The sequence below is a fragment of the Aplidium turbinatum genome, chromosome 5, assembly GCF_918807975.1.
Source record: "Aplidium turbinatum chromosome 5, kaAplTurb1.1, whole genome shotgun sequence".
Taxonomy (NCBI): domain Eukaryota; kingdom Metazoa; phylum Chordata; class Ascidiacea; order Aplousobranchia; family Polyclinidae; genus Aplidium; species Aplidium turbinatum.
The window spans coordinates 14,663,677-14,691,264 of NC_137476.1; the positions used below are offsets into that span (position 1 = coordinate 14,663,677).

At 37.6% G+C, this 27,588-nt stretch overlaps 1 protein-coding gene and 1 long non-coding RNA gene across 3 annotated transcripts in view; both read right to left on the reverse strand.

Moving 5' to 3' along the window:
- Positions 1–10,740, reverse strand: part of LOC145770634 (uncharacterized) — a 68,071-nt gene extending 57,331 nt beyond the window's left edge. Inside the window, exon 1 of one of the 2 annotated variants that reach the window (XM_082582325.1) lies at positions 10,644–10,740. In XM_082582325.1, coding sequence (XP_082438451.1) covers positions 10,644–10,727 — 84 coding nt within the window. In that variant the 5' untranslated portion in view covers positions 10,728–10,740. Of the gene's footprint in view, positions 1–5,698; positions 5,871–10,643 lie in introns of those variants that run through there. The other variant, XM_082582324.1, reaches the window with a different exon arrangement.
- Positions 10,741–19,556: 8,816 nt separating this feature from the next.
- LOC145770359 (uncharacterized) lies at positions 19,557–27,221 on the reverse strand. The gene is made up of 6 exons (XR_014289143.1): positions 27,098–27,221; positions 26,131–26,898; positions 25,508–25,576; positions 24,900–24,988; positions 22,715–22,838; positions 19,557–22,228 (listed from the first exon to the last, which is right to left on the reverse strand). It is a non-coding gene; the product is annotated as an uncharacterized LOC145770359 (long non-coding RNA).
- Positions 27,222–27,588: the final 367 nt, after the last annotated feature.

Consider the following 27,588-nt stretch of genomic DNA (forward strand, 5'->3'; position numbering starts at 1 on the left):
GGAATAAAATATCAAAACAAGTATATACAGTTTATTCCTCCACGCATCTACGATCCATTGGCATATAATTGCGTAATTTGCTCGTCGTTGTCTCCCTGTCTTAGTAAACGTGTGTTCGCCGTCTGTCATCCAATGCTCCCACGTAACTTGCAATTTAGCCTTAAATGATCTGTTGATACCAATATCTAGCGGCTGAAGTTCTTTGGTTAACCCACCCGGAATAACGGCAAGCTCTGAATTTGTTTTCTTAACTTTAGCTTTAACTGCATCAGTCAGATGAGCGCGCATGGAGTCATAAATCAACAGAGATGGCAATTTATGAAAAAATCCGTCTGGTCTCTCTTCACGTAAACATCTCGTAACCAATCACTCATCATCTCTTCGTCCATCCAGCCCTTTGGGTTGGCCTTGATGATGACACCAGCCGGAAAATTTTCTTTTGGTAAAGTCTTTCTTTTAAAAATGACCATGGTCGGTAGCTTCTGGCCATTTGCCTGGCAACCAAGAACTACAGTCAAGGATGACTTCTCATTTCCTGTGGTCCGTATACTAACAGCACTGGCTCCTGTTCTTTCGACGGTACGGTTTACAGAGATGTCAAAGGTCAGGGGAACCTCATCCATGTTTGTGATGTGCTTTAGCTGGATGTTTTGTTCATTGATCTTTTTTGTGCAGTAGGTGCGAAACACCATCAGCTTTTCTCGGTAATCATCTGGTAGCTGTTGCGAAACGGTAGTTCTGGTGCGAATGGAAAGATTGCGCCGCTTCATAAAACGAAAGCACCAAGAAGGGGTACCTTGAAAGTCTTTAATGTCCAACTCGCATGCTAAAGCTTTTGCCTTCAGCCGAATAGAGACTGTAGAGAGACTGTAGAGACACTTCTACTTGCACTTCTCTGCTCAATAACCCACTGCTCAATTCTTTCCTCCAAACGTGGCCACCTTGCCTTATGTCCTCGAAAACTCAGTTGGTTCTTTTTTACCTGGCACAGGGCATCTTCTTGCTTTCTCCACTTTCGTACCATCGATTCGTTAACATTAAATTCTCTTGCAGCTGCTCTATTTCCATGGGTTACTGCATACTCGATTGCTGTAAGCTTTAAACTCGCTTCGTAAGCATGTCTCCTTGGCGCCATTTTAAGGACAGCAGGTAATAAATGCACGGTAAGCAAATCACAATAGTACAATAAGCAAAAGAAAAAATAGGCCTAGTGAATATCACAGTTTACTTGTTGCGTAATGAATGTAAGCAAGTCACAATAGTAGGGTACAATAAGCAAAAGAAAAAATAGGCCTAGTGAATATCACAGTTTACTTGTTGCGTAATAAATGTAAGCAAGTCACAATAGTAGGGTACAATGAGCAAAAGAAAAAATAGGCCTAGTGAATATCACAGCTGCTAGTTGCTTTTACCATAGTTTATTGTACAGGACGGTGGTTTATTTATATAATAGTAGTATCGGTACTGGTTTTGAGTGTAGGCAATAAAGCACTACCGCACTTGATCCATACATTAGGCGCACCCGACTATAAGGCGCACGATCAATTTATGAGGAAAAAAAGGATTTAAAGTGTGCCTTATGGTCCGTAAAATACGGTACTTGTAGATGTCAAAGAAATATGAAGAAAGCAAAAAAAATTTTGAAAAATTTTAAACATTGGTGGAGTTGTGGTCATTAGCAAAATCACAACTTTTGCCTGTTCCGCTTCATTCATGAGCTACATCACAATGTCATGACATACAATATGTAAATTGTGATGTCATCAACAAGCAATAATGTAAATTGTGATGTCATAAACAAAAATCTTGAACAATGAGTGTGAAAAAGTACAAAATTTGCAAGTCAGAAAATTTAGCTTTTATCATACCTAGTAGTTATCAAAATTAATTCATATTTTTTATTTGACATGAAAGAGTATTGATATAAGTATAAAATATGTGAATTTCAGTTCCTAATTTTTATACCCATTTTTTTATAGGCCCAAGACATTTAGTCGACAAGACATTTGGTCGACAAGACATTTGGTCGACAGGACATTTGGTCGACAGGACATTTGGGTTAGAGTTAGGGTTAGGTTAAGTAAGGGTTAGTTAACCCTAACTTAACCTAACCCTAACTCTAACCCAAATAACTCTAATAAAATGTATCGTTCTGTCGACCAAATGTCCTGTCGACCAAACGTCTTGTCGACCGACCAAACATCCTGTCGACCAAATGTCTGTCGACCAATTGACCGGGTACCTTGAATACAGGCTACAGTATATTTTTATTGATGTTTATTGTAGTTATTATTTGACTAAAAGTGAACTCAGTCATGTTCGGAAACTTGAATAATTTATTGATAAAGCTTTTGCCGATGCAAACCTGGACTAACAACAAATAAATGCCAAACACGTGCATTAAATAGCATTTTGTGTGAAAGCACTGCCGGTTTAAGCAGCGTCACTCAAAGAAGCCATATCATTAATATTTTTCTGTTCAATATAACATTTTGTGTGAAAAGCATTGCTGGATAAAGCAGCTCGGTACACGACAACTGGGTGAGACAAAGTGGGCGATACCCACTCGGGCGAGACCAGGTGGGCGATGAGACAAGTGGGCGACGGACCAAGTGGGCGACGAGCCAAGTGGGCGACGGACTAAGTGGGCGACGAGCCAAGTGGACGACGGCCAAAGTGGGCGACGGAAGCGAAAGTTTAGCCGTTCGGAAAAAAAATACGACTTTTAATTTTTACTTTAAAATACAATGGCTGATTTGTGGAAGGGAGGCAATGAAAGTTCTCGCGCTGAGTTTCACGAAGCATTGGAAGCAACATTTTCATTATTTTTTGTAGTCTAGTAATAGCGCTTGCTGATTGATGTTAATTTGCATTGTGACATCATCTTGACACATTATTTTGCAATTTGCGGCGTCAGGGTTTATCGTGAAGCTTAAGAGAAACCTCTCTGAAAAGAGACAAACGAATGGCCAAAGAGTGGTTTAAGTCAGTTATGAACGCTCCCTAACCGTTATCAAAGCTTGTCAGTATAAAATATGACTTTTAATTTTTACTTTAAAATACAATGGTGGATTTGTGGAAGGGAGGCAATGAGAGTTCTCACGCTGAGTCTCACAAAGCATTGGAAGCAACATTTTCATTATTTTTTGTAGTCTAGTAATAGCACAATTTGGGTAGAGAGGTAACTCTTTTAAACCATAAACAGACATAACTCAGCAACAACGCTACATTTAACAAAAACAAAAAAGCAAACGTTTTCGGCTAGTCATATAGCCCTTTTCAAGCCTATAAGAAAAAATACATTATTAAAAGAAATGCTAAAGAATCATATAGTATCACAGCAAAAAAATGGTGAAATCTAAACATTTGAGAAACTGCCTCGCTCACACAAAATGATAACTGAGAATTACACAGCACAACGGGTCAAGTATTTCAGAGGTAAAATTAATTGATTGTTCAGACAAGGACTCGGGCATATTACGCAAGAAAGACAGAAGCACAAGAGATAGTGGCACAAAACAAGACGTGATAATTCAATCAAAAAACTGTTAAAAGGTAAGAAGCTCCGCAAGCAAATAATTGCCTGTTGAGCCCTGGGTTTAAAGATTTGATGATCAATGCCTCATGAATCTTGGTGTCGAATTCGGACAAACACTTACGAACAATTTTGAAAGACTACAATGAGGGTTTATTGTTAGAGCACGATTGGCAGTTTCTAATATGGTCTTTAATTGCACTGTTTTTATTAAAATTAGCCAAATTCAAATGCTCTCCCACTCTCGTCACCAAATGTTGCGTGGTCATACCAATGTATGACGATCTCGCATCATGCGAGCAAGTGAACTTATACACGACGTTAGAACATAAGCGAAAAGGAGTTTTGAACTTTAACTGAAAATAATAACCAGCTTTAAATGTTTTATAAACGAGAAAAATCTTAACGTTAAACTTCAATGCAATAAATCTGGACAAACTTGTGCAAAACGTTTGGATTCCTTGCCAACAAACGGGATTGTTGGAAAGTTTTTGAAATCAGGTTCCTCAACTGGAGACGTAGTGGAAACCGAATTCAAAAACCCTCTAAGAACCTTATTAAAAAACCAAGTCGGATAATGATTAGCACCAAAGTATGAGCGTAATTTATTAATTTCATTATCGAAACAGTCATTGTTCGAGCAAATGTCTCGAGCTCGCGAGATAAGGCACTTGATCAAAGCAGATTTGTCATTAGACGGACAAACAGCGCTGAAATTAAGGAAAAGATTAGTGTTTGTCGGTTTACGCCAGACCCAAGTATCAAATCCATTACCATTTATCTTGCTTTCTACATCCAAAAAAAGTATAGTCTCCGTGGCTTTTTCTACAGTAAAATTTATGTTTTGATGTTGCGTATTGAGTACTTCAAGAAACTGTGAACAAGAATTATCGTCATCAAACATGGCAAAAATGTCGTCAATATAACGTAAGTAAAGTTTGGGAAAAAATTGGGAAGTATTTACAGAAAAAATCTTATTTTTAATGTGGGCTAGAAAGAAATTGGCAAGAATGGGATTGGGACCCAGAAGCGAACCCATAGCCATCACTCCGTCAATTTGCTTGTACAATTTATCTTTGTATAGAAACATGCCCTCTGTGGCTAAATGCATCAATTTGATAAAAATGACTTTTTTGATGAGCGGGTGGTTTGGCTGGTCTTCTGCAAACATGTAATTCGCGATAATGTCGATCGTTTCTTTTAAAGGGACGTTGTTGAATAGCGATTGTACATCAAAACTGACCATTACTTGATTGGGAGCACATTGAAAATCTTTCAGCTTGTCCAGAAAATCGTTGGTTGAGTCGAGCATGTACTTTTTTGGCATGTAAGGTTTAATAATATTGTCTAAGAATTTAGCCAGAGCATATTCCGGAGTCGAAATCATTGACACAACTGGACGGGCTGGAATGCTAAAAGAGTATGTTCATCCAAAAGAAATCAAGCAATTCATCGCACACTAAAGTCCCTGTCTTTAAATCAGTCAACTCTCATTGCCTCCCTTCCATAAATCAATCATTGTATTTTAAAGTAAAAATTAAAAGTGTTTTTTTTCCGAACGGCTAAACTTTCGCTTCCGTCGCCCACTTTGGCCGTCGCCCACTTGGATCGTCGCCCACTTGGTCTGTCGCCCACTTGGCTCGTCGCCCACTTGACTCGTCGCCCACTTGGTCCGTCGCCCACCTGGTCTCGCCCAAGTGGGTATCGCCCACTTTGTCTCGCCCAGTTGTCGTGTACCGAAAGCAGCTTCACTCACTGAAGCCATGACTAACTACAAATAAATGCACACGCATCAACAAAACAACATATTTTTCGGTTCAATATAACATTTTGTGTGAAAAACACTGCTCTACCTGCCAAGCTGATATAATCTGCAGACTTAAATAGGAAGAGCACCTAAATGACAGGGCGCCACAGCGCTCCGCACCTAAATATCCTGACGCCACAGTGTATGCGCCTATTTGATCGGCGCCTAACTGTCTGCACCTAAAAGACGTGGACCCACTACCACGCTATCAGGATGGACACTTTTTCTGTATGAAGTATGGACATTTTCTATTCTGGATATTTTCTTTCTGGATTTTTACTCACAATCGAGTAATGCAGGAGTGCGCTGAATTTAAGCACTTTTTTAAATGAACAATAATGAAAGTTAGGATCAACCTTTTTGGGCTTGAAATGAGCCAAAAATTCTATTGCTTTAAAATATCTTTGCATATACAGTGGAGGAGTAAAGCTAATTAATCCATGGTTATCATCAGTGCTATTGTTTTCTTCCATCGTGACATCTGATTGCTGGAAGCATTTCTTAAACATAACTATCGCTGAGTGCAGCAAAATAGCACCTAAAGAGAATAAAGTTTAAAACAGACACAACCAAAATTTAGTAGTCTACTCTATTTGAGTGCAAACTTTAATTTAACAGCTTTAAATTTAATCAGCTTTTCATAAAATTGTTTCAAGCATAAAAACATTATACTGCAGACCACTAAATACTAGGGTGTAACACTTTACACACTTTTTTTACAAATTGCTACTGGCTAGTTATTGTGGTTTGCAAAATTACCTAACTTGATCAAGGGGGAAAAAATTTTTGAAAAAAAAAATCATTTAAGCAGGCCACGCTCCCCATTTTTGTGGCGAAACCCCAACAACCCCACTATTTGCTATATTTCATCCCACGATGGAGGTAGAGAGCTAATTTTGCCACCAAAAGATGCAGAATACAAAAGTTTATATCCAACTTATGAATGTACCATAGCCCTAAACCCTTTAGTTTTTTCTATAATTGAGAAAAACTGTTTTTGACAGTAAAATTTGCATCTTTCGTAACCAAATGCTTGTATTTCAGGTCATGGCTTAGATGAATGTCATTCAGCCATGACAGATAGCCTTTATTCAAACTCACAACTGTGTAACTAGTACAGTCATTGAACAGAAGACAGTATTGTTGTTCTCAAACTTTTTCACAGAATTGAATCAGTATAATTTTACAAGTTTCCTTCACCAATATACAGCACTGTGCACTGGTATACAAAATTTTATGATGTTTATCTCAAAATTGATTACAAAGATGTAAGAAGTCGAATAATGAATTTTCCCCAGGTCACCAAAATAATGCTTTTTAAGCTGGTTAAGTAATTACCTCAGGTTTTAAAACTGCTGGTGTTAAATATCACATCAAAATATACTCAGCAATATGTCTGTGATAGAAACTCTTTCAGCATTACTTAAATGTATATACTAGACTAGCCGAATCGGACTAGCCGAAACAGGCCATTGCGCCCCTGCACAGTGCACAGACCATTGGAGAACAAAGGTTATTTGCTCTTGTCCAATGTCTTCAAGAGTTCATCCAAAAGAGCTAAGACTTCTTTTAGATCAGCGCTCAGAACGTAACATGGTGATTGGTGGTGTTGATGTGGCTGTCTGAAGCAAATACATTTGAAGCAAATACAAAACAGAACTCTCAGAACTTGCCATAAACACGCTAGTGATGATTTTGATCTTACTGGTAACAGTGATGAATTAGAGACATCTTTTGAAGAGGAAATGCCAAAGTCATCATCCAGTGAATTTGAGTGTATGAGTGGCAGTGAAGAGGAAATTGCTTCAACATCATCACACCTTGTGAGTTCTAATGTTTGTAAATTAACAGACAAAAGACTTGCATCCCAGTGCCGTACAAGGTTCATCAGTTGTCTTAAAAATGAGAAGCTTCATGAAAGCATGTAATGCTTCTGAGCCAGCGAAGAAATGCTTCATTGACCACAGTGAGAAATGGCTGAACCCAAAGACAGCTGTGTTGGGTGCACTGCATGCCAACATTGATGTATCTAGGATTTCAACAGCAAATAAAGCAGACACCAAAGCTCTGTTGTGGTCAAACCGTCCGCTGGCGGCATTTATGGATGCAACTTCTGCATTTTCACTATATCTGACACCAGGGAGTAAGGATGATTAGGAAGTGTTTCGAAACAACAATACTTCTTGTGATCGATTGATAGGCCACGTGAAGGAAACAATTAATAGCAAAAAATTCGTGACACAAGTGATGTTGACATAAAGACAAAGAGTTACATTAACAATGCATACTATTCGCAATGAGAAATTAACAGGACAATGTACTTTGTCCAGCACAGTGGTTCTCAACCTTTTTGTCTTGGTGGGACCCCTTTTGGTGCCTTCGAAGCAGTCGCAGACCCCTAACAATTTCTATTTGAAATTTTGGTATATCGCGTCTCCTTATGGAATCATATGTTATATAAGTTTCGAAGGAACACACTGAGAAGAATTTGCTGAATTCGCAACGCACTTGACGATTGATGAAATTATGTTATGACTTATGAGCTATAATTTGTTGGCACACAGGATCAAACATCAGTAATCTATATGCTGAGGATGTTTTTCTATAAATTTTATTAAAAGTTAATAGAATACTTGTGACCGTTACAAAGAATTTCTCTCTTTTTTCATTTGTAATCAATATTAATTCGTTATAATCACAGTCATTGCAAAATATGTGAGTTGCATTTCCAAGTTAATCATTGATCAACAATCTGCTGTCTCAAAAGAATTAAGTTGAACATAGCCAACATTGCTTTATTAAAAGGTTTAAGTCATTTATATGATATTTTTTAGTTAAAAAATCAAACCTTTGTGCAATGTTCTTTGCAATTTTAAACGACGCACCAGTGGGTTGCAACTTACAGTTTGAGAATCACTGTAAGCTAATATGATACATAAACAAAGCACAAACAATTTTTAAATTTCGTAATTTATTAATCATGCTGAAAACTCGAAAACTTTCGCGGACCCCCGGTTGAGAACCACTGGTCTAGCATGTATTGTATAGTTTTGTGTTGATTGTTTCCTGCCTCATTATTGAATAAAACATCACTGTTCTTATACAGCTTACAAGTTTGATTTATAAAGGTTATGTTTTTAATGACTGAATGACAATCGTGCAAGCCAAGATCTGAAATACAAGCATTTTGCTTCAAAAATGACAGATTTTACTCTCAAAACAGTTTTTCTCAATTATAGAAAGAAGTAAAGGTTTTAGGGCTGTAGCATGTTCATAAGTCGGATAGAAACTTTGGTATTCTGCATCTTTTGGTGGCAAAAGCAGCTCTCTATCTCCACCAGAATACGAGATATAGCAAATTGTGGGGTAATGGGGATTTCGCAACAAAAACGGGGAGCGTGGCCTGCTTAAACAATATTTTTTTTCCAAATTTTTTTTTCCATTGATCAAGTTAGGTCATTTCGCAAACCACAATAACTAGCCAACAAGTAAGTTGGTCGGAGCGTTACACCCTACTAAATACTGTAGTGTTTTGTCATAGAAACCATTGTTACATTTTACTACCGTTTGGACAAGGTGAGACTCTTAGGAAACTAAAGAGAGTTTAGATCATCAGCTGAGAAGTAGGGTAGGGATTTCGAGATGAAATTTAAAATCTTGGGATTGGGATTTCCCAGGACTTTTACTCTTTAATCCCGGGATTTTTCGGGATTAGCAAATTAGGAAAATACACATGCAAGCTACACACAATAGGGTGGAGTGAAATTTTTTTTTTGATCTTAAAAAAGAGGGTGTCTAAAAAGCCGGCTTAGCACCTAAAAACACATCCCAAACAATTTTTAGTTGGTTGCACCCAAAACTCAGCCAGCTACCCCCCTATTTGGGGTCAAGGGGGTCAAAATGCTATAACTTTTGAACCACACATGCTAGGGAGATGCTTTTCATCTTAAAAGAATGGCAAACACCAAGTTTCTATTTGTTGTAAGAGACATATGTAACTGCAATAGAAATAAAGTTATTTTTAAAAAAATGATTTTCTTGCATTTTTGGTTGTTTACACTTGGTCAAATGTTGGGATTTTGCATTAGTATTTGCTTTGTAGCCCAATTTATGGAAACTGTTACTCATATACTCCTATGCAAATGATATCAGACTCTACTCCAATTATAGACTATCAAATTAAGGCTTGTGTGGGATGAAATAGTTTATATATCAGAACAAATAAATAAAATCAATAGAACACAGTCTAAAACAGGCTCTCAGCACATTGGTTGTAATTTCTTTGACATTTTCGTATGGAAACCATCTAACCCAGTGGTTCTCAACCGGGGGTCCGCGGACCCCAAGGGATCCGTGAAGCGATTTCAGGGGTCCGTGAAAGTTTCTGAGTTTTTAGCATGATTAATAAATTACGAAATTGAAAATTTGTTTGTGTTTTGTTTATGTATTAGCCTACAGTAATTCTCAAACTGTAAGTCGCAACGCATTGGTGCGTCGTTTGAAATTACAAAGGACATACCGGTAGCACAAAGGTTTGGTTTCTTAACTAAAACATATCATATACCTACACTGAATGACTTAAACCCTTTAAAAAAAAGACTCTGTTGGCTATGTTTAAATTGATTCTTTTGAGACAACAGATTGTTGATCAATGATTAACTTAGACTGCTGACTAACGCAGTGTTTCTCAAAGTTGGCGAAATCGCCCCCCTGGGGGCAATTTTGAGAGCCAGGGGGGCAAAAAAATCAAAGGGGGCGATTGGGGGGCGAAAACACTTGAAGGGGGCGAACTTATCAAACCACCAATAACAGTCCAACGCGCTAACCATTTACTGCAAATAGATGATTCCACCTTGAACGACAATGTATCGCTGCTGGTTAGATATGTGCGTTTTGTTCATAATATGAGAACAAGAAGAAATGATTTTTGCGCTCAGTCTTCTTACATATATTCGAGCATCAAGCATCTTTAATGCAGTGAAAAACTTCTACGAAGAGAAGGGATTCCACAGAAGAATATTCTACAATGCGCAACTGATGGTGCTCCGGCAATGGTTGGAAAGCATCGAGGGTTCATTGCACTAATGAAAAGAGCAATTCCTGGACTTATTGCAATACATTGTGTAATTCACCGTCAGCATTTGGTTGCCCGTAAGCTCAGTCCTGAACTGCATGAATCACTGAATATTGTGATAAAATGCGTCAACAACAAGATAAGTGCAGGTCAAAATGTCTTAACTCAGTTTCTCAATTTGAGCGAGAATGTTATTACAGAAGAACAACGGCAAAAATAGTGCTCACATTTAGACATGCTTCATAAAGACATGAAACTCCGCTTTCCAGATCTCGTGGACCTCCATGTTCCAAACTGGGTGGTACAACCATTTTCTACCGAACCAACATACATACTGTAGAACAGGGTTCCCACACATTTTTTATAAACAAATTCCCTACTTTTTCAATACTAAATTCTAAAAATTCGCTACTTTTTCAATACTAAATTAAAAAAATATCCAACCTGATTTTGATCTAAATTGCGCATTAACAGTGCTTAATCAATGAAAATTTCTGTGCTGTATTATTTCCAAACACGATCATGCACGTAGGTTTAAAATTGTATATCCGGACTCTATTACATTCGAACCAGTATGAAAAATAATAATAATGTACAGTAGAAGATACCTGTTTGAAGAAAAAACTCTTTTTTTTCAAAAGACCCGAACTGAAATCAGTTTGGATAAACTGTCACATTTATACTAAAATTGCAATTCAAAGCCTCATTCCATGGGACATGGCAATCTGCCATAAGCCAAACCAAAACAATTAAAAATCACACTACTGACAAAATGAAGTAAGTGAAAAGAACACTGAACACTGTCTTTATGATTCTGAACACTGAATCACAAAGACATTGTACAGTAAATAAGATTTATGAATGATCTTGTCTTTGTTGTTGTCATAATAGTAGGTTTTAGTAATGAAAGGCCACCGTGGTTGAGGACTGAGGTATTGTGGTCTTGGTCGCAGATATTGCCTGCATTAACGATGTCTCTTACAGCTATTATCACCTAGCCAACCTGACATCATTGTTTTATGCGGCCGCTAATCGACTTCAACCATGGGCTCCGTTAGAGGGGGGCCGCGGGGGTGATTACCCCCCCACTAATTGGAGTGGGGGGGTAACTAATGCAAAATTACCCCCCCCACAAATGTAGAGATAAAAATTTAATTTTAATATTTTTTCTACTTTTGTGTTTAATTTTCATTTTTTTATTTTGTTGCACAACTTTTTAGTTGTTTGCTTGGAAACTCCGACTCGCAAGACAACGCAAATATGCAATAGAGACCTGCATAATGCTATTGGAATTGTTCAGGAGCTAAGTAGTTTGCAAAATCAGTCTGGCAAATTCAAAATCGCCCTGCAGGAGGAATCCCTCCATGGCTTGCACACTTTGTGCCAAACAAGATGGCTGACACGTGTACCGGCCATTTCTTCAGTGTTGTCAAACTACGAAGCCCTGCTAAACACACTTCAAAACTTCAACAATGCGAAATCATTAGCCCTTTATTTCCAATTATTGCAAGGCAACACATACTTTGCATTGCATTTTTGCCAAGTAACTGGCCTGTTGCAGATCAAGTCTTATATAGGCTACCATCATCGACATGATGGAGCTGGTTGAAAACTCAGAAGTTAATTGCCAGAGTCTTAGAAATGAAGAACAATTTATGCAGTTATACAAGGAATTTCAGCAGCAAGTAGATAGCTTAGGCTTAGCTAAAGTCCAGTTTTCAAGAAAGCGCTGTGAGCAAAGTGCTTCCCATGACCTCGCTTCTCATTACAGAAGGCAGTTCTATATATACATCTACTGATAGCATAGTGCAAGGCCTCACCCACCGCTTCAATGGTGAAGAAATTAAAACTCACCAAATGCTTGAAGTTTAGTATCTGGCACAGTCAACGACAGTGCTGTTACTGCGTTGGAACGATATGGCTTCGACGTGAAAATTTTGGGCCAAGATTTAAGCCACTTCCATCAGAAATTTGGGCCGATCAAGTATGTGTGCGATGTTCCAAACAAGTTAATGGGACTTAGGCCTATTATTGTCAAAGAGTTTTATGCCAGTGTGGAAAAACTTGTAAAGTTGCTATTGGTCAATGGCCCTTCTTCTGCAGAAGCTGAAAGATCGTTTAGCTCGCTACGCCGTTTAAAAACATGGCTCCGAAACACAATCACTGCTTCAACACTCAATTTCGTTGCCATGTGCCATGCCCATTAAGTGTACCGGTATTTGGATGAACTAAGCGTAGATGAAATCTGCAAAGAATTTTTTTCAACAATGCACAAAGATTTAAAGTCTTTGGCGACTTCTGACTGTTTTGCTTAGAATAGAAGCAGAGTGCACACAGTGTTTTGTTTGAGTTGAGGTGTTCGTTTATGATGTTATTTCTTTGTAGTTTTTGTGAGATTTTGGCACAAGGTATTACTGTACCTGGGTGTTATGGCATTTTTTTTGTTTAAGTGTTATTTCTTATACGGCGAAGACGGTAGGCCTTCCTGTAGTATCGATCAAAATGTCTCCTTATTTTCAGTTCTTGTAAAAGTTAATGTATTTTAGCTTCTTTTTTTCTGAGTGGAATGTAGGCCTAACCCTAGCCTAGATGCTGAAACGTTTCATTTCACTGTGGGTGTTATGACACAGGTTGTCGTGCTGTGTTCTTCAACTATGCCCATTTAAACGTATTCTTTTTTGACGCTTTGTCTATGTAAGCTTATGGCAATGGACTGAAATCAAATTGCGTTTTTCTTTGTATTCGTCTTGTTGAACTGTTGTAATTTACTAGATGGATGCCCATTTACACTTATTCTTTATTGACGCTTTATCGATATAAACTTACGGCAATGGACTGAAACTAAATTGCGTTTTTTCTTTGTATTCGCCTTCTTAAACTGTTGTAATTTACTAGACGGATGATCAGGTTAATGTATTTCTGGAATTTTGTACCAGAATATTGTTGGAAATCGTGGGAGAACACCAGTTAAGATTTAGGCTTGCAGGTTTTGATTTTAATATTATGTAACCATCTATTTAAAATATAATTTTTATGCGTGTTGATAACATCGGAGTTTGCTTTATTTGTTCGTTTTACGTATTTTTCAAATTTTCTTCTTATTTTTACATGTGCTAGCTGAAGATGCTATTACTATAGCGAAATCGATTCTTAACTTAATAAATTACACTAAGAGGTTAGATTGTTGTGCAAATGCCAGCATTTGATGAATGCAAATTAGCAGTACCATTCATATAATTGGAAATTAAGTTACATGAATTATAGCTTTGACCTTAACGCTTTTGGCCTTTTAAATCTACTGTAACCTTTTAGCATCTGAATTGCAAAATTTGGAGGACTTGAGCCAAGGAAGAATACAGAGAGGGATTTTGCGTACGTCCCCTCTTCCAGTCAAAATTGTCTCAAAACCTCAAAAAAATGTGGCAACTGTTAAAAAGCTTTTGCTCGTGATTTCAGATTTGTTGAAAGAATTTTTCGATTTGGATCGTGCTGAAAGGCAAAAATTTTGCGCCTTCGGCGCGAAACATGTAGCTGCATAAGAAACTGAAGACGCTGTATAAGAAACTGAAGCATTTAGTAATGCGAACGGGGTCTGGGAAGCGACCTTTCAGAATTTTATGTGATGCAATAATTCAATAAGCCCCTGTCAATGTCAAAACATCATTCCCGCCCCTGCTTAAATTACCCCCCCACTCTCAGGAAGTGTCCGGAGCCCCTTCAACGATTATGGAATGTTACGAAATTTACGAAAAAATGTTACAAAAAATGGAATGTTACGAAAAGAACGATTATACACGCAAAACTAAAGAAAAATCGATTGCTTAAATCAGCTCTTTTGTCTCGTGAGCTTTGCGCATTGCTCAACAAGTGTATAAAGTTTAGAATTGACAAGAAATCATTAAATTTGAAACTGAAGTTTGAATCACGGCAAATAAACGTCTTCAAAACTTTTACTTCAGCCGACGCTATTTCACACTCAGTAATCTAGGTCGGCAATAATTTTGCCGCAGCAAAAATGCGTTAATTTTGAAGGCTGCCGAGCTGGAAACAGCTTGTCCCATGTATAAGTCGAACCTGGCTTTTTGAGGTGAAAACCACTTGCGAAAATCTCGAACTACACTCGAGTATATACGATAAGTAAAATTTTGAATGTTAGGCTACAAAACAAAAATCGCCCGAGGCTAAATTTTCATGTCAAGTTAAATATTTCTGTTTCTGGAGTGCTTCACAATTAAATAAGTCACGCCATGGTTAAGCTACGCCACTGTCTGTACAGTATAACTTCTGTTGCAAGTAGGCTAACCACCACAGTTCACCTAAACTGCTTAGTGGATGAACAACGGAGAATTACCGGTATTTAAAGCGCAGATGAACAAGACAAAAAAAACTGTTCCCGAACTTCATTGAAAAGCTGCATGTTGCGCCACAACAGTGTTCTTTGTAATACCACTTTGAAAGAGGATTACGAGTATGAACAAAAGAATAACTTTTAAACTTCATTTTGAATTGAAAAGACATGACGTATGATGTCTTATGTCTTCCATACTTAGTTATCATATATTTTTTCATTGCGTAATGTCTTGTAGGAATAAATTGAAAATCAGTATGCTCATTCAAAATGAAAGCAATGGGACTACGAATCCTCACTAAACCAATCTATAAATGGTCTTGTTGCACCTAAGAGGACAACCTTATCTTTTACTGATGTCCGGAGCTGACGTAAACCTTAAATATCATGTCGACTTATTCTTGATGCCCCACTTATCGAAAATTGTTCTTTCTAATACCGCTTTGAAGGTGGATTACGACTATGAACAAAAGAATAAATTTTAAACTTCAATTTGTATTGAAAATACATGACGTAAACGTCTTCCAACTTTATCACATATTTTTTCATTGCGTAATGTCTTCTAAGAATGAATTGAAAACGAGTCTATTCACTAAAAATGAGAGCAACGGGACCACGAATCCTCACTAAACCCATCAGTAAAAGGGTTTGTTGTGTCTACTGATTTCTGGAGTTGATGTAAACCTTAAAAAAAATGGACTTATTCTTGATAAGGGATTTGACTACATATATTACATATTAATTAATGGATATTTTGTTCCACTGAACTTCAAAGTCACAACGTATTTGTTTACCACAACCAAACCACTTGTGACGATCGAATTTGTTAATTTATTATTCAATAAAATGTTTAGATGATGTCACGTCATTATGCTGATTTGAAATATAATTTCATTCATGACGTCGTATGGATGAAAAACTTTTACAAGTTTTATACTCTGCTGAGATTAAAAAAGAAACATAAATGATAAATATTTGAGAAATTGAGTCTCCTTTACAACTTAAGAATAGAACAACGCAAAACTGATGAAACAAAACGTTTTGTTTGAGTGAAAGAATCACTGCAAGCAACTAATGCCAAAATGCGTGCGCAAGAAGTCATGGGAGTGTGAGATATCAAAAATTTAACAGGTTGTTATTTTTCTACATCAATGTGAGGTTAGTTACTACTTTAAAAAATCTAGATCTTTGCTTCTGTAGAAAATCTGCAGCAAGCGCCTTTTTTACATGTTTTGTATCGGCCAAATTTTGCCGATACTCATTACTCAAACACCAATATATCGGATTTTTTATCTACAATTTAGCCATCAAGGTTTTCCATACTTTTTCAATACCACGAAGGAGGTTTCACTAAATTCCCGACCTTTTCCCGGTCTGGAAAACGGGTTTTCAAATTCCTTACTTTTTCCCTACTTTCCCGACTGCGTGGGAACCCTGGTAAAAGTGGAACTTCAAGAGCAGTTCATTGATATGCAAACAGATGAGTCAAGTGAAATTCAGAAATGATCGATACGATTTGTTTTGGTGCCAGGTTGCTGGAAAATATGAGGTACTCTGGAAAGAAGCTAAAATGTGGATTTTGTTGTTTCCTACTTCATATATGGTTGAAAAGGGGTTTTCGGCTGTGGCATTGATGCTTTCAAAGCAAAGAAACGCTTGCTAGTTCATAAACGAGATGATCTTCGACTCTATCTTACGAAGATGTCGCCAAACATTTCAAAACTTTGTAAAAGTCGCCAAGCTCATCCATCCTATTGAACAATATCATGTATTCATGTTACTGTCAATTTCGATGATTAAATTCCTAAAACTAAATTTGTCTATCACTCTAGTATCAATGTTTATTTTACTTGACAGAATTATGGGGGCGAAATTTTATTTCAATAACGAAAAGGGGGCGATGCACTAAAAAAGTTTGAGAAACACTGGACTAACGTTTGCATTTCCATCACCACTCACAGTTTTGCAGTGGCTATGATTATAACGAATTAATGTTGATCTAATGTTAATTTACAAATGAAAAAAGGGAAAAATTCTCTTTAATGGTCGCAAGTATTCTATTAACTTTTGATAAAATTTATTGAAAAACATCAAATGAGCATATGGATTACTGATGTTTGATCCTGTGTGCCAACAGATAGTTCATACTTATCATATTATCATAACATAATTTCGTCAATCTCATCAATCATCAAGTGTGTTGCGAATCCAGCAAATCCTTCCAAGTGTGTTGCTTTGAAACTTATGTAACATATGATTCCATAAGGAGACGCGATATATTAGCTTACCAAAATTTCAAATATAAATTTTTAGGGGTCCGTGACCGCTTCGAAGGTACCAAAAGGGGTCCACCAAGACTAAAAGGTTGAGAACCACTGATCTAACCCTTTGAATTATGTCACAGAAACTTTTTGGCCTATCAGACACTTTATTTGATAGTCTATAACTGGAGTAGAGTCTGATATCATTCGCGTAGGAACTATATCTGAGTAACAGTTTCTATAATTTGAGCTACAAAGCAAATACTAATGCAAAATCCCAACATTTGACCAAGTGTAAACAACCAAAAATGCAAGAAAATCAGTTTAATGCCATTCTTTTAAGATGAAAATCATCTCCCTAGCACGTGTGGTTCAAAAGTTATAGCATTTTGACCCCCTCCATCCCAAATAGGGGTGTAGCCAGCTGAGTTTTGGATGCAACCAACTAAAAATTGTTTGGGATGTGTTTTTAGGTGCTAAGCCAGCTTTTTAGACACCCTCTTTTTTGAAAATCAAAAAAAAAAATTTTCACTCCACCCTAAAGCCTGGTCTACACTACAAGCCCGAAAAGCGCAAATGCCTGCCTTGTCAAGCCTCGACTGACTAAAAACTGTCTACACTGGCAAATTTGATCTTGCGACCGTGTGCATTCAAGCGCTAACAACGTCACTTTCTGCTTGGTTAAGTCATTTGGAGTCGAGGTTGTGACAAATTGGTGGCAGGTGCCACTGCCGCGGCACCTGCCACTGTTTTTGTGGCAGGTGCCACCGATTTTATGGCAGGTGCCACCAATTTTGGTGGCAGGTGCCACTGTTTTTGTGGCAGGTGCCACCGATTTTGGTGGCAGGTGCCACTGTTTTTGTGGCAGGTGCCACCGATTTTGGTGGCAGGTGCCACTGTTTTTGTGGCAGGTGCCACCGATTTTGTGGCAGGTGCCACCGATTTTGGTGGCAGGTGCCACTGCTTTTGTGGCAGGTGCCACCGATTTTGGTGGCAGGTGCCACTGTTTTAGTGGCAAGTGTCACCGATTTTGGTGGCAGGTGTCACCGATTTTGGTGGCAGGTGTCCTCGATTTTGTGGCAGATGTCACCGATTTTGGTCGCAGGTGTCACCGATTTTGTTACGGGTGTCACCCAAATTCGTGACATGTGTCGCCCAAGTTTGTGACAGGTGTCACCCATGGTTGTGACAGGTGTCATCCAAGTTTATAACAGTTGTTTTAATTGTACCGATAGCTTACTTCCACGAATTAGTGAGCTTTTGGCTTAGATAAGAGTAACAATTAAGTTAGTACTGCAGAATACCATAAACAGATAGGCCTAAGTATAATGCACTGGTGCTTTGTTTTTTGAATAATGTTCAATCATATTAAATTGTTGTCTATCATCTGTTTACAGTGAGCTTTGTATTAAAGCAGTCGACCATCCTATAGGCTACCTGTGCAGTGGAGCATTGGATTGGCGTCATTGATTGAACATTGTTAAAGCAAATGTTTGCTGGTAGCCTGTGTCGATGAGTAGTAGCTTACTTATTTAGGCTTACTCTTGCAGTGACAGCCTGGTAGAACTTTTCTTCTATTTCAGATGCGAACAAACAGGTTGTGGACTGCCGAACTTTTTTGGTCAATTACGACCAAAACCTCGGTCATGTCACAAAAGACGCCTCCATTCTTGCAGGCCTAGGCATGTCCATCACAATTCATTTCAAACAAGAATATTTCGCTTTGTTTTGGCTGACTTAGATAAGCGCATGTATGTTTCATAGCCTATGTAGGCTATAGCTTCCACTAATTGAATACAGTAAAAGTATTCTAACAGCAGGCTATGTTATGTTTTCGTTCATTCAAGTGAATGTGGAGCTGTACCGAAATAAGCTTGATTGAATGATTGCTCATATTCAATTAGAACATGAGAATGTAACGGGAGAGGTGATAATCTTATGTTAGGGATGGTAGAAGTAGGGGATTGTTCACTCAAAAAGAAGGTGGACAACTGGAGGGTTATAGTCCTATGAAACATTTTGGTGCAAATACAGCTTGAGGTCTACCGCCATATGTCGCATACCAAGGTGCAGCGTATGTGACTTGGCTGCGTGTGTTTTGCCAAAATGTATGCATGAAAATACGTCATATCATGTTTGTTGAATATTATTCTAGTCATAATAATGCAGCGATGGATTTCACGCTACAGTGGTCACAACAGTTAGCCTCACACTGCTGTAGTAAGGTTCTGCCAATGTTCTACCACCCAAAATCTCACGCAAAATATAGCAAAATATTTCGCAGTAACCCTCCAGTTGTCCATATTGCAAGAAAAATTAGTAAAGCAAGTCGTCCCGATCTTTCACTGTCCCTATCTTATGTAAAGGCATCGGCCTATTTGAAACAAAGTTTAACCTAGATCGAGTTAACGCAGCTATAGTATAGGCCTACTAGCTTACTGCGAACTTCAAACACGTTTAATCCCTTTCATCATAGCCGTAGAATTAGGCTAAACATAGAATAAAACAATTTATCATAGAAGAATATTTATTTCATTTATTATTTATTTGCGTCAGACAAAGCTGTCCATATCCAAAACAAAACAACGAAATAATACACAAACTGCAAATGCACAAAGGGCACAGAGAGCCACTTTGGATGCCGCCGGTTTAAAAGCTCACTAAATAGGCTATCTACTGTTATAAATTTACATACAATGAGCGTTGGAAGAATTGAAAGTATTCAGAACGATAAAAACAATCAGATGACATCATGTCTGATATAAAGCGATTTGAGGAGTGTATGCAACAGTTAATACACGAAAATATGTTTTTCCTCAATGAAGCATCAAACGTTGCTACATTATTCATTACTTTAATGTTCACGGGCACTGACACAACGAGGCAAATTGTGCAATATTCTGAAAGAGTCATTATAAGCAACAAGCAATCGTTTCATACTTATTATAGAAGATCTAAACTTGTTCCACAACTGGGATGAGTAAAACGACATACAATAAGATTTAAATAAGTTACAATGTTTTTTACAGCGGGTGAGCATTTCGAAAAATGAGATTTTGCATTATTTGCAGCACAGTACTGAGAGCGTACTTGCCTTGAAATATCATTTTCATCTGAGAGAGAACACTCAATAAATACACCGAGGTATTTTACAGAGTCTGTGAACACAATTTCAGATTTACCTAGATGTAGCAAATGAGCACGTGAAAGATAAAATTTTTTTGGGGAGAATAACATACCAAATGACTTTTTAGAATTGAAAGTAATTTCATTATCAACAGCATACTTGTGGCAAACATCTAACAAATTTTGTAAGCCACACAAACTAGGCGAGATGCAGCAAATGTCATCAGCAAACATAACAGGCTATGATCTAGACAAGAGTTGCCAACATAGCAACCAACTTTTGTTTTATAAAGCTCATAAGAAAGCTAATCAATATAATATACGGCAAAAAGATAGGGGCTTAACACCCCACCTTGTCTGACTCCGTTGGACACAGTACATGATTGGGACAAGTGACCACCCCACATCACTTGCATGGTTTGTTTACTATAACAGTATTCCCATTAGGGAACGTTCAAATATTACGTAACGCCTTCGAGGGGGAGGGGGGGGTTATGCAAGGCGTTACGTTAGCGTCACATCGGGGGGTTCAAGCAAAACGTTACGTAACGCTTTGGAGTACAAAATAGTAGTTTTTTGTGCTGAATTCGTAGTGAAAAAGCGTTACATGGGGGAGGGGGGTCAAAAATTCGGAAAAAAGCGTTACGTAATATTTGAACGTTCCCTTAGCGAACAAAATACATAAGCACGTTATGTGTGATAAGCGTTTCAAACAATAAATGATGATTGACTTTGTCGAAGGCTTTTGAAGCATCCAAAAAGACAGAATATACAGGAGTGTCATGACTGATATGAGAAGATACTGCTTGTTTTAATGAAAAAACACTCATGTCAGTACTATGACCAGACTTAAACCCAAATTGATTGTCACTGGTATTCAAGAAAGGCAATAGATGATTCAAAATAAAACGTTCAAACAGTTTTGCATTAACCATTTTGGTGGTGCATACAAAATTTTGTCAATGCAAATATATTTATGAAAACGTAGTAGGCCTAATTTACAATTTGACCAAATAACTGGACAATTATCCTCTCAACGGCCCTACATACATCAGACTGATATGCCCTTAAAAATTTTTGTCAGCCTTCACCTTCAGGCTTAGCTCATGATGTACTGGATTGAAAATCATATTGCTAATTATAAATTTCGTCACTACCAAGATAATGTGTTAGTCCGAAAATAAATACTTAACTTCTTTAGCCTATGTAGTACCGTATGTAGGCTATTGGTTTATTTGTATTATATTTCATGTTAAGCCAGAAGGTTCACATCAGGCTACTACGGTACGCTAAAAGAAACACAATATCTTATTAAACACGACATCGACTCCAAAATTATAAAGCAGCGATTCCCAACCTTTTTACACCGGGGACCTGTAAAAATTACACAAAAATTTGGGACCTTCATCAAACGATCGTAGGGAATAGAACAATCCTATTTGCAATCTTTTGAGGACCAAAGTTGTCTTTGCATACCGTAATGCAAGATTTCCGCATAGAGCATGAATTTAAGATAAAAATTAAAACAAAACGTTAAATCAAAACATTTCAAACAAAAATGTCAATCCATGAAAACACACACAAAATCAATATATTCGGCTACTAGGAAATTTATTGCCGTTTCGCTGTTGCCGTTATCTGAGGTAATAAGGAATTGGAAATAATTGCCTCTACCCAGGGATCGATTTCGAGTAATGGGTAGTACCAAATTTAAGTCATAAGTAAAGTAGACAACCGGAAACAGACATTGTCGTCGGCTGCAGCGTGGGTCAGGTGTACGTCCGCGTCGGAAGGCATACACCGATGCATAGCGCTCAAGTCCGCTTTCCCGCAATGCAGGATAAAGATAACAAACAAACAAAGGAAGATTCTTTCGAAGGCCTAGAACCGTTGGAAGTAGAGTGAACAACAATTCAGTCTTTGACTCCATGTTTGATGAATTTCACTTTGATAGTCCATTAGGCTTCAACACATCAACAATGATGAGGGCACTAAAGTTTTGAAAAGAACCGGATTTGCAGAAAAGCTGTACAAGTAGCTTCATCTTCGCCATGGGTCTGTTTAGATGTTGGTTAATCTGTGATGGGCAATAAACATCGATGAAAATGAAGGCTGCATGCCAGGGTTGAGGCGCGTTCTGATGTAAAGCGCGCCTCTTTCCAGAAACTAACTGTTCTAATGTAGGGTAGTAGGCCTATTTTCACTGCAAGTCTGCAATGAAAGTTCGGCAATCTGTAGTGCAAAACAATATCAAGCCCAATATTATCTGTATGGAATGGGCTACATTTAACCAATAAGTTTATATACTATAGTAATGTAGGCTACAGCAAAGACTACGTATGTGATAAACACGCAAAATAGTTGCCAATAGTGTACCATCGTCAGTCGCCACGGATGTTTCCTAGACTATAACAAACCAATTTCTCTTGCATCTCAAAAGAAAATGTTGTTTCAAGAAATGGATTTTTGACATATTTTTGTTTAGTAGCATCACCTTATGGGCTGTCGAAAATATAAGAATTTAGAAGTATGATTGTGTTGTTTAAGCAAGCTGGATTCTTACCTTGATCACAAAAATGCCACAATTGTTGGCGCCTTATTGTTTCGGATGAAACAATTCCCCTGGTACCCAGCACACCTCTCTCAACGCCATGTCCGTTTTGCTCACTCGTGTGGTAAAGAATATTCTAAAGCAAACACTGTGTAGCCTAAAACACAGAAATGGCAACCAGGCTTTGCTTAAACAAGTACTAGGGGCGTGAGACCAGAGGGGGGTACCCAAAAAATAGTAAATTCAATTTTATTTTGATAGATATACTAAATCTAGGCTGTATACCAAATTTTAGGTCAAAATATTGAAAAACCATTCATTAGGGGCAAAAAATGTGATTTTTGACCCTAGCGAGGGAATTTTTTTTATAAAAATTAATTTTGGTTATAAAATCTGACACAGTTGAGAGAATCAGTTGATTTAAAAGTGTATTCCTACTCATTTTTCAGCAATGAATCCATTTATGGTGGTTAAAATCATCTATCTCATGTAGAAAGTGGCCAAAACTTGATTTTTCTTCCAAAAATACTGAAAAAATACCCCTCGAAAAATAAATCATTGTAAAAATCTTCTTGCTGTGCCCCCCACATCCCAATTCCACATCAACAATTGTTCGTGCCATGCAATGACGATTTGTATTGCTAGTTCCTGTGTTATTTCTCGGCGGACAAATATGACCGACCTAGATGGTACTTCCCGCGGACAGCTGTGACGGCGGACACGACCGCCGTGAATTTCGAGGCCTGCATTCACCATCAATATTGTTTCTTTGAGTAGTATCATAAAACAGAGTTGAAAAGATTGAAAGATTTGAACAAACACTTAAACATCTCTGTTGTATGATACTACTCAAAGAAACAATATTGATGGTGAATGCAGGCCTCGAAATTCACGGCGGACACGGCGGTCATGTCCGCCAAGAAATAACACAGAAACTAGCAATACAAATCGTCATTGCATAGCACGAACAATTGTTGCAAGAATATAATTTCCCGCGCATTCTAGCGCGCATCTAGAAAATGAAAATACTGTATGATATCATTAGCTTCCATTCAAGCAGGAAAACTTTTGATTTTTACGTTGCTTCAACGATCGATGACATCGAATCAGCGTAACAAAGGTGAAGTCTTCGCTAAGAATCGATGGGAGTACGGTTTTTCTACAGCAATCACGCGCAATTTGTAAGAAAGTTACTGAATTATGAAAGTCTGTCAAGAGGCTAACAAGCTCTTTTCTAACCAGTGCATAGGGCAGAAGCAAGTCACCATCTTCAAATGCCTTCTTCCAAATATCCAATAAGGACTTGGTCATACATATCATAACTTCCTTCCGTAGTTTGGTTTCTTGCGGCCCAGATGGAGGCCCATTCTTGGATTTGTCAATAACTCCAAACACAATTTCATACTTCAGTGGCAGCTTATCATTGAAACAAAATACATAATCAGTAGATGTAGGTGCCATACTACTCAAAAACTTAGAATATTAACAATCTGTCAAAATAAATGAGAATGGTAAATAATTTTGGTAATTTTCTCAAAACTTTTGCCTGCAGTAAAAATGGTACCATTTTTTTTGCTAGTACTAAAAATGGTACCATTTGGCCATTTCAAGAGCTTTTTCACTTTTTCTTGCACCAAAATGTTTGGATTTATTCTGACCATCTCACAAGAGGGCTTGAAATACTGGAATTGGGATGTGGGGGGCACAGCAAGAAGATTTTTACAATGATTTATTTTTCGAGGGGTATTTTTTCAGTATTTTTGGAAGAAAAATCAAGTTTTGGCCACTTTCTACATGAGATAGATGATTTTAACCACCAAAAATGGATTCATTGCTGAAAAATGAGTAGGAATACACTGTCTTTTAAATCAACTGATTCTCTCAACTGTGTCAGATTTTATAACCAAAATTAATTTTTATGAAAAAAATTCCCTTGCTGGGGTCAAAAATCACACTTTTTGCCCCTAATGAATGGTTTTTCAATATTTTGACCTAAAATTTGGTATACAGCCTAGATTTAGTATATCTATAAAATAAAATTGGATATACTATTTTTTGGGTACCCCCCCCTCTGGTCTCACGCCCTACATGTACCATAATCCGCGAAAACATTACACATGAACATATACACATTGCAATGCAAAACAATGTGAGTTATGCGAAGCTAAACTTTTTAAAAATCATAGCCTACTCTCACTTTAAACTGTCACATGCTTTAGAACTTCCTTCTTTTGTCGTCCCATATGGTTCAACCAGATAAACCGTGGAAGAAGGTATGTGAACATACTGTGAACAAAATTAGTTGCATTGGACACACACGATGAAGAGAGAGGAACAGCCTTTTTAGGCCTACAAGTTACCGTATTTTACGGACCATAAGGCGCACTTTAAATCCTTTTTTTTCCTCATAAATTGATCGTGCGCCTTACGGTCCGGTGCGCCTAATGTATGGATCAAGTGCGGTAGTGCTGTATTGCCTACACTCAAAACCAGTACCGATACTACTATTATATATGGTCCGGTGCGCCTTATGTATGAACAAAAAACTGATCAAAGCAATTTATTGACAGTGCGCCTTATAGTAGGGTGCGTCTTATGGTCCGTAAAATATGGCAAGTTTACCTGGTCAAGTTGCAATCTGCAAATGTGATGATAACATAGCAAAGTTTTTCTATTGCAGTACAAAATAACACTTATATATAGGCTATCTGAAACATTGGGCATGCGCATGGGCAAAGTTACATTATACCACCGCAAAGCAAAGTCATACGGTAAGAACAGAGTAGCCCACACAAGTATACATACCAGTAGATTCCAATGGGTACCACTTTTGTTGTAAGCTCCCATGAATACTTCTATCCTGCTAAAATTTACCTGAAACAAAGTGAATGCATCAGACAGGCTAATCTACTTCAAACTTAAAAACATGAAATGAACATGAATTGACATAGAAAAGAACGTAGGAGCTTCCAGAAAAAACCTGATTCCTTGGAAAGTTTATTTATAAAACAACAGTCCACAAATGAAATTATCAGACGAAACTTTACGCCTAACCATTTACAGTAAAATACAATATTTTGAAATGCCACAAAGCTTTCTGCCCGTCCGCTATGTTGAGCATTTCAAGCGGCCCATTCGCTTTTCCATCACTAAATGTAATCAGAGCAATCCATTCAGATTTGCGAACTTCGTGCTTATGTTATTTAATTATATAGCTTGAATAAGTGATCATTTTAAATAATCCTAATTTAAATCATTGTAATTTTTAGTGTACCTAGACCTAATTGCCATTTCAATTAATGGTAGAAATGAGATGAGATGGAAACTCAGGTTGTCACCAATCAATACTTTTGGACCATCGATGTTTCTGATATATGGCAAAATTATAGTGTGAAGCCAATCGTTACAACAAGCATGGTCGAACCAACCTGACTTTGATCTGTTATATCGTGCATGCGTTAGGCCTCCTTCCATCCATGTATCCCAAAGGTGCTCTGCTTTGTACACAGTGTACATTGGCAACATTTGTCCCGATGCAGTGCCAGCAAAAATAATAGATGTTGATCCTTTTGAACGATTCATAATTATCTCAGGGTATTTGATTTCACATTTGAATATGCATCGCTTCTTGCCTGGGTCGTCTGATGAGTTTGTTTCGTCATAGTTTATTATTGCCTGTGGTTCCACATCCACATTCAGAAGACTTTCTTCTAGGTTGTTAAAGTACACACTCACAGTTTCAGCACTTACTTCTGCTTGACCACGCTTTATATTTTGGCAGTGGCGTTGGGTAATTTCAGCTTCATTTCGTTTGAGCAAAGAGTAACTCCAGTCAGAACCTGGAATATTGTTACGAAAGGCAGCAACAGTCTTTCCTTGTTGTGTTAGTATTCTGTGACCAATCATTCTGACGTCCAATATATCAAGGGGCTGGCCCCAATAACCACATGTTTGAATGATGTGGACTAAGGCAATGCTATTCAGCATCTGAAAATGCTGTTGGTCTTCCAACATCTGTAAATGACGTTTATCACGCTTGTCGCTTATGTTTGATAGGTCGCATTGGGATTCCACACTCCTCTGCAGCTTTTCTTAGAGACAGACCAGAGTCTACTGCCTTCTGTAAATTCTCTTCATCATAGTCCTTGTAGCTCCTTGATCCAAGTGATCTTTTATGCTTTCTAGGCATTGTCAGTCTAAGATAAATAATATTTTTGTTAGTAACTGTGTAATAAAATATACTGTGCAAAGTAACCCCATAAACATTTAATTATGACTTATGAATGTAAAACATATATTTTTGCCAGAAATATATTACCAGCCTACTCCAAAAGCTATATTTATGCTAACAATAGGGTAAACTAACATTATATGCAAAATCAATAACAAACTCACATTTCTTATCTTCGTGCTTCACGGAAGTTTTCAATGTGCAGAGTTTTGTCGAAATAGTATTATTTAATATTTTATATACAGTTACTGCTAATATTCTATGGGGAAGAGAATTACTGTCAAAAACTGAAAGAAAGAAGTGACCGATTAATATGGAATAGTTCATTTGACTTTATTTTATCTATATATAACGTAGAAAAATCCAACATACCAAAAACGGTGTATTGAGTAAACTGCCACGGATAGTTAGCTAACTGCCGCGGATACCGGTACAGTACTACCGGTAGTTAATTAACTGCCACGGATAGTTAGTTGACTACTGCAGATGTGAACTTGATGGAGCAATGTATCAATCCTGACATAGATATATGTTGCCTTAGTTAACTGCCGCATATATAAGTTTCCTGTTATTGATTTATTGAGTAAACTGCCACGGATAGTTAGTTAACTGCCACGGATAGTTAGTTAACTGCCACGGATAGTTAGTTAATTGC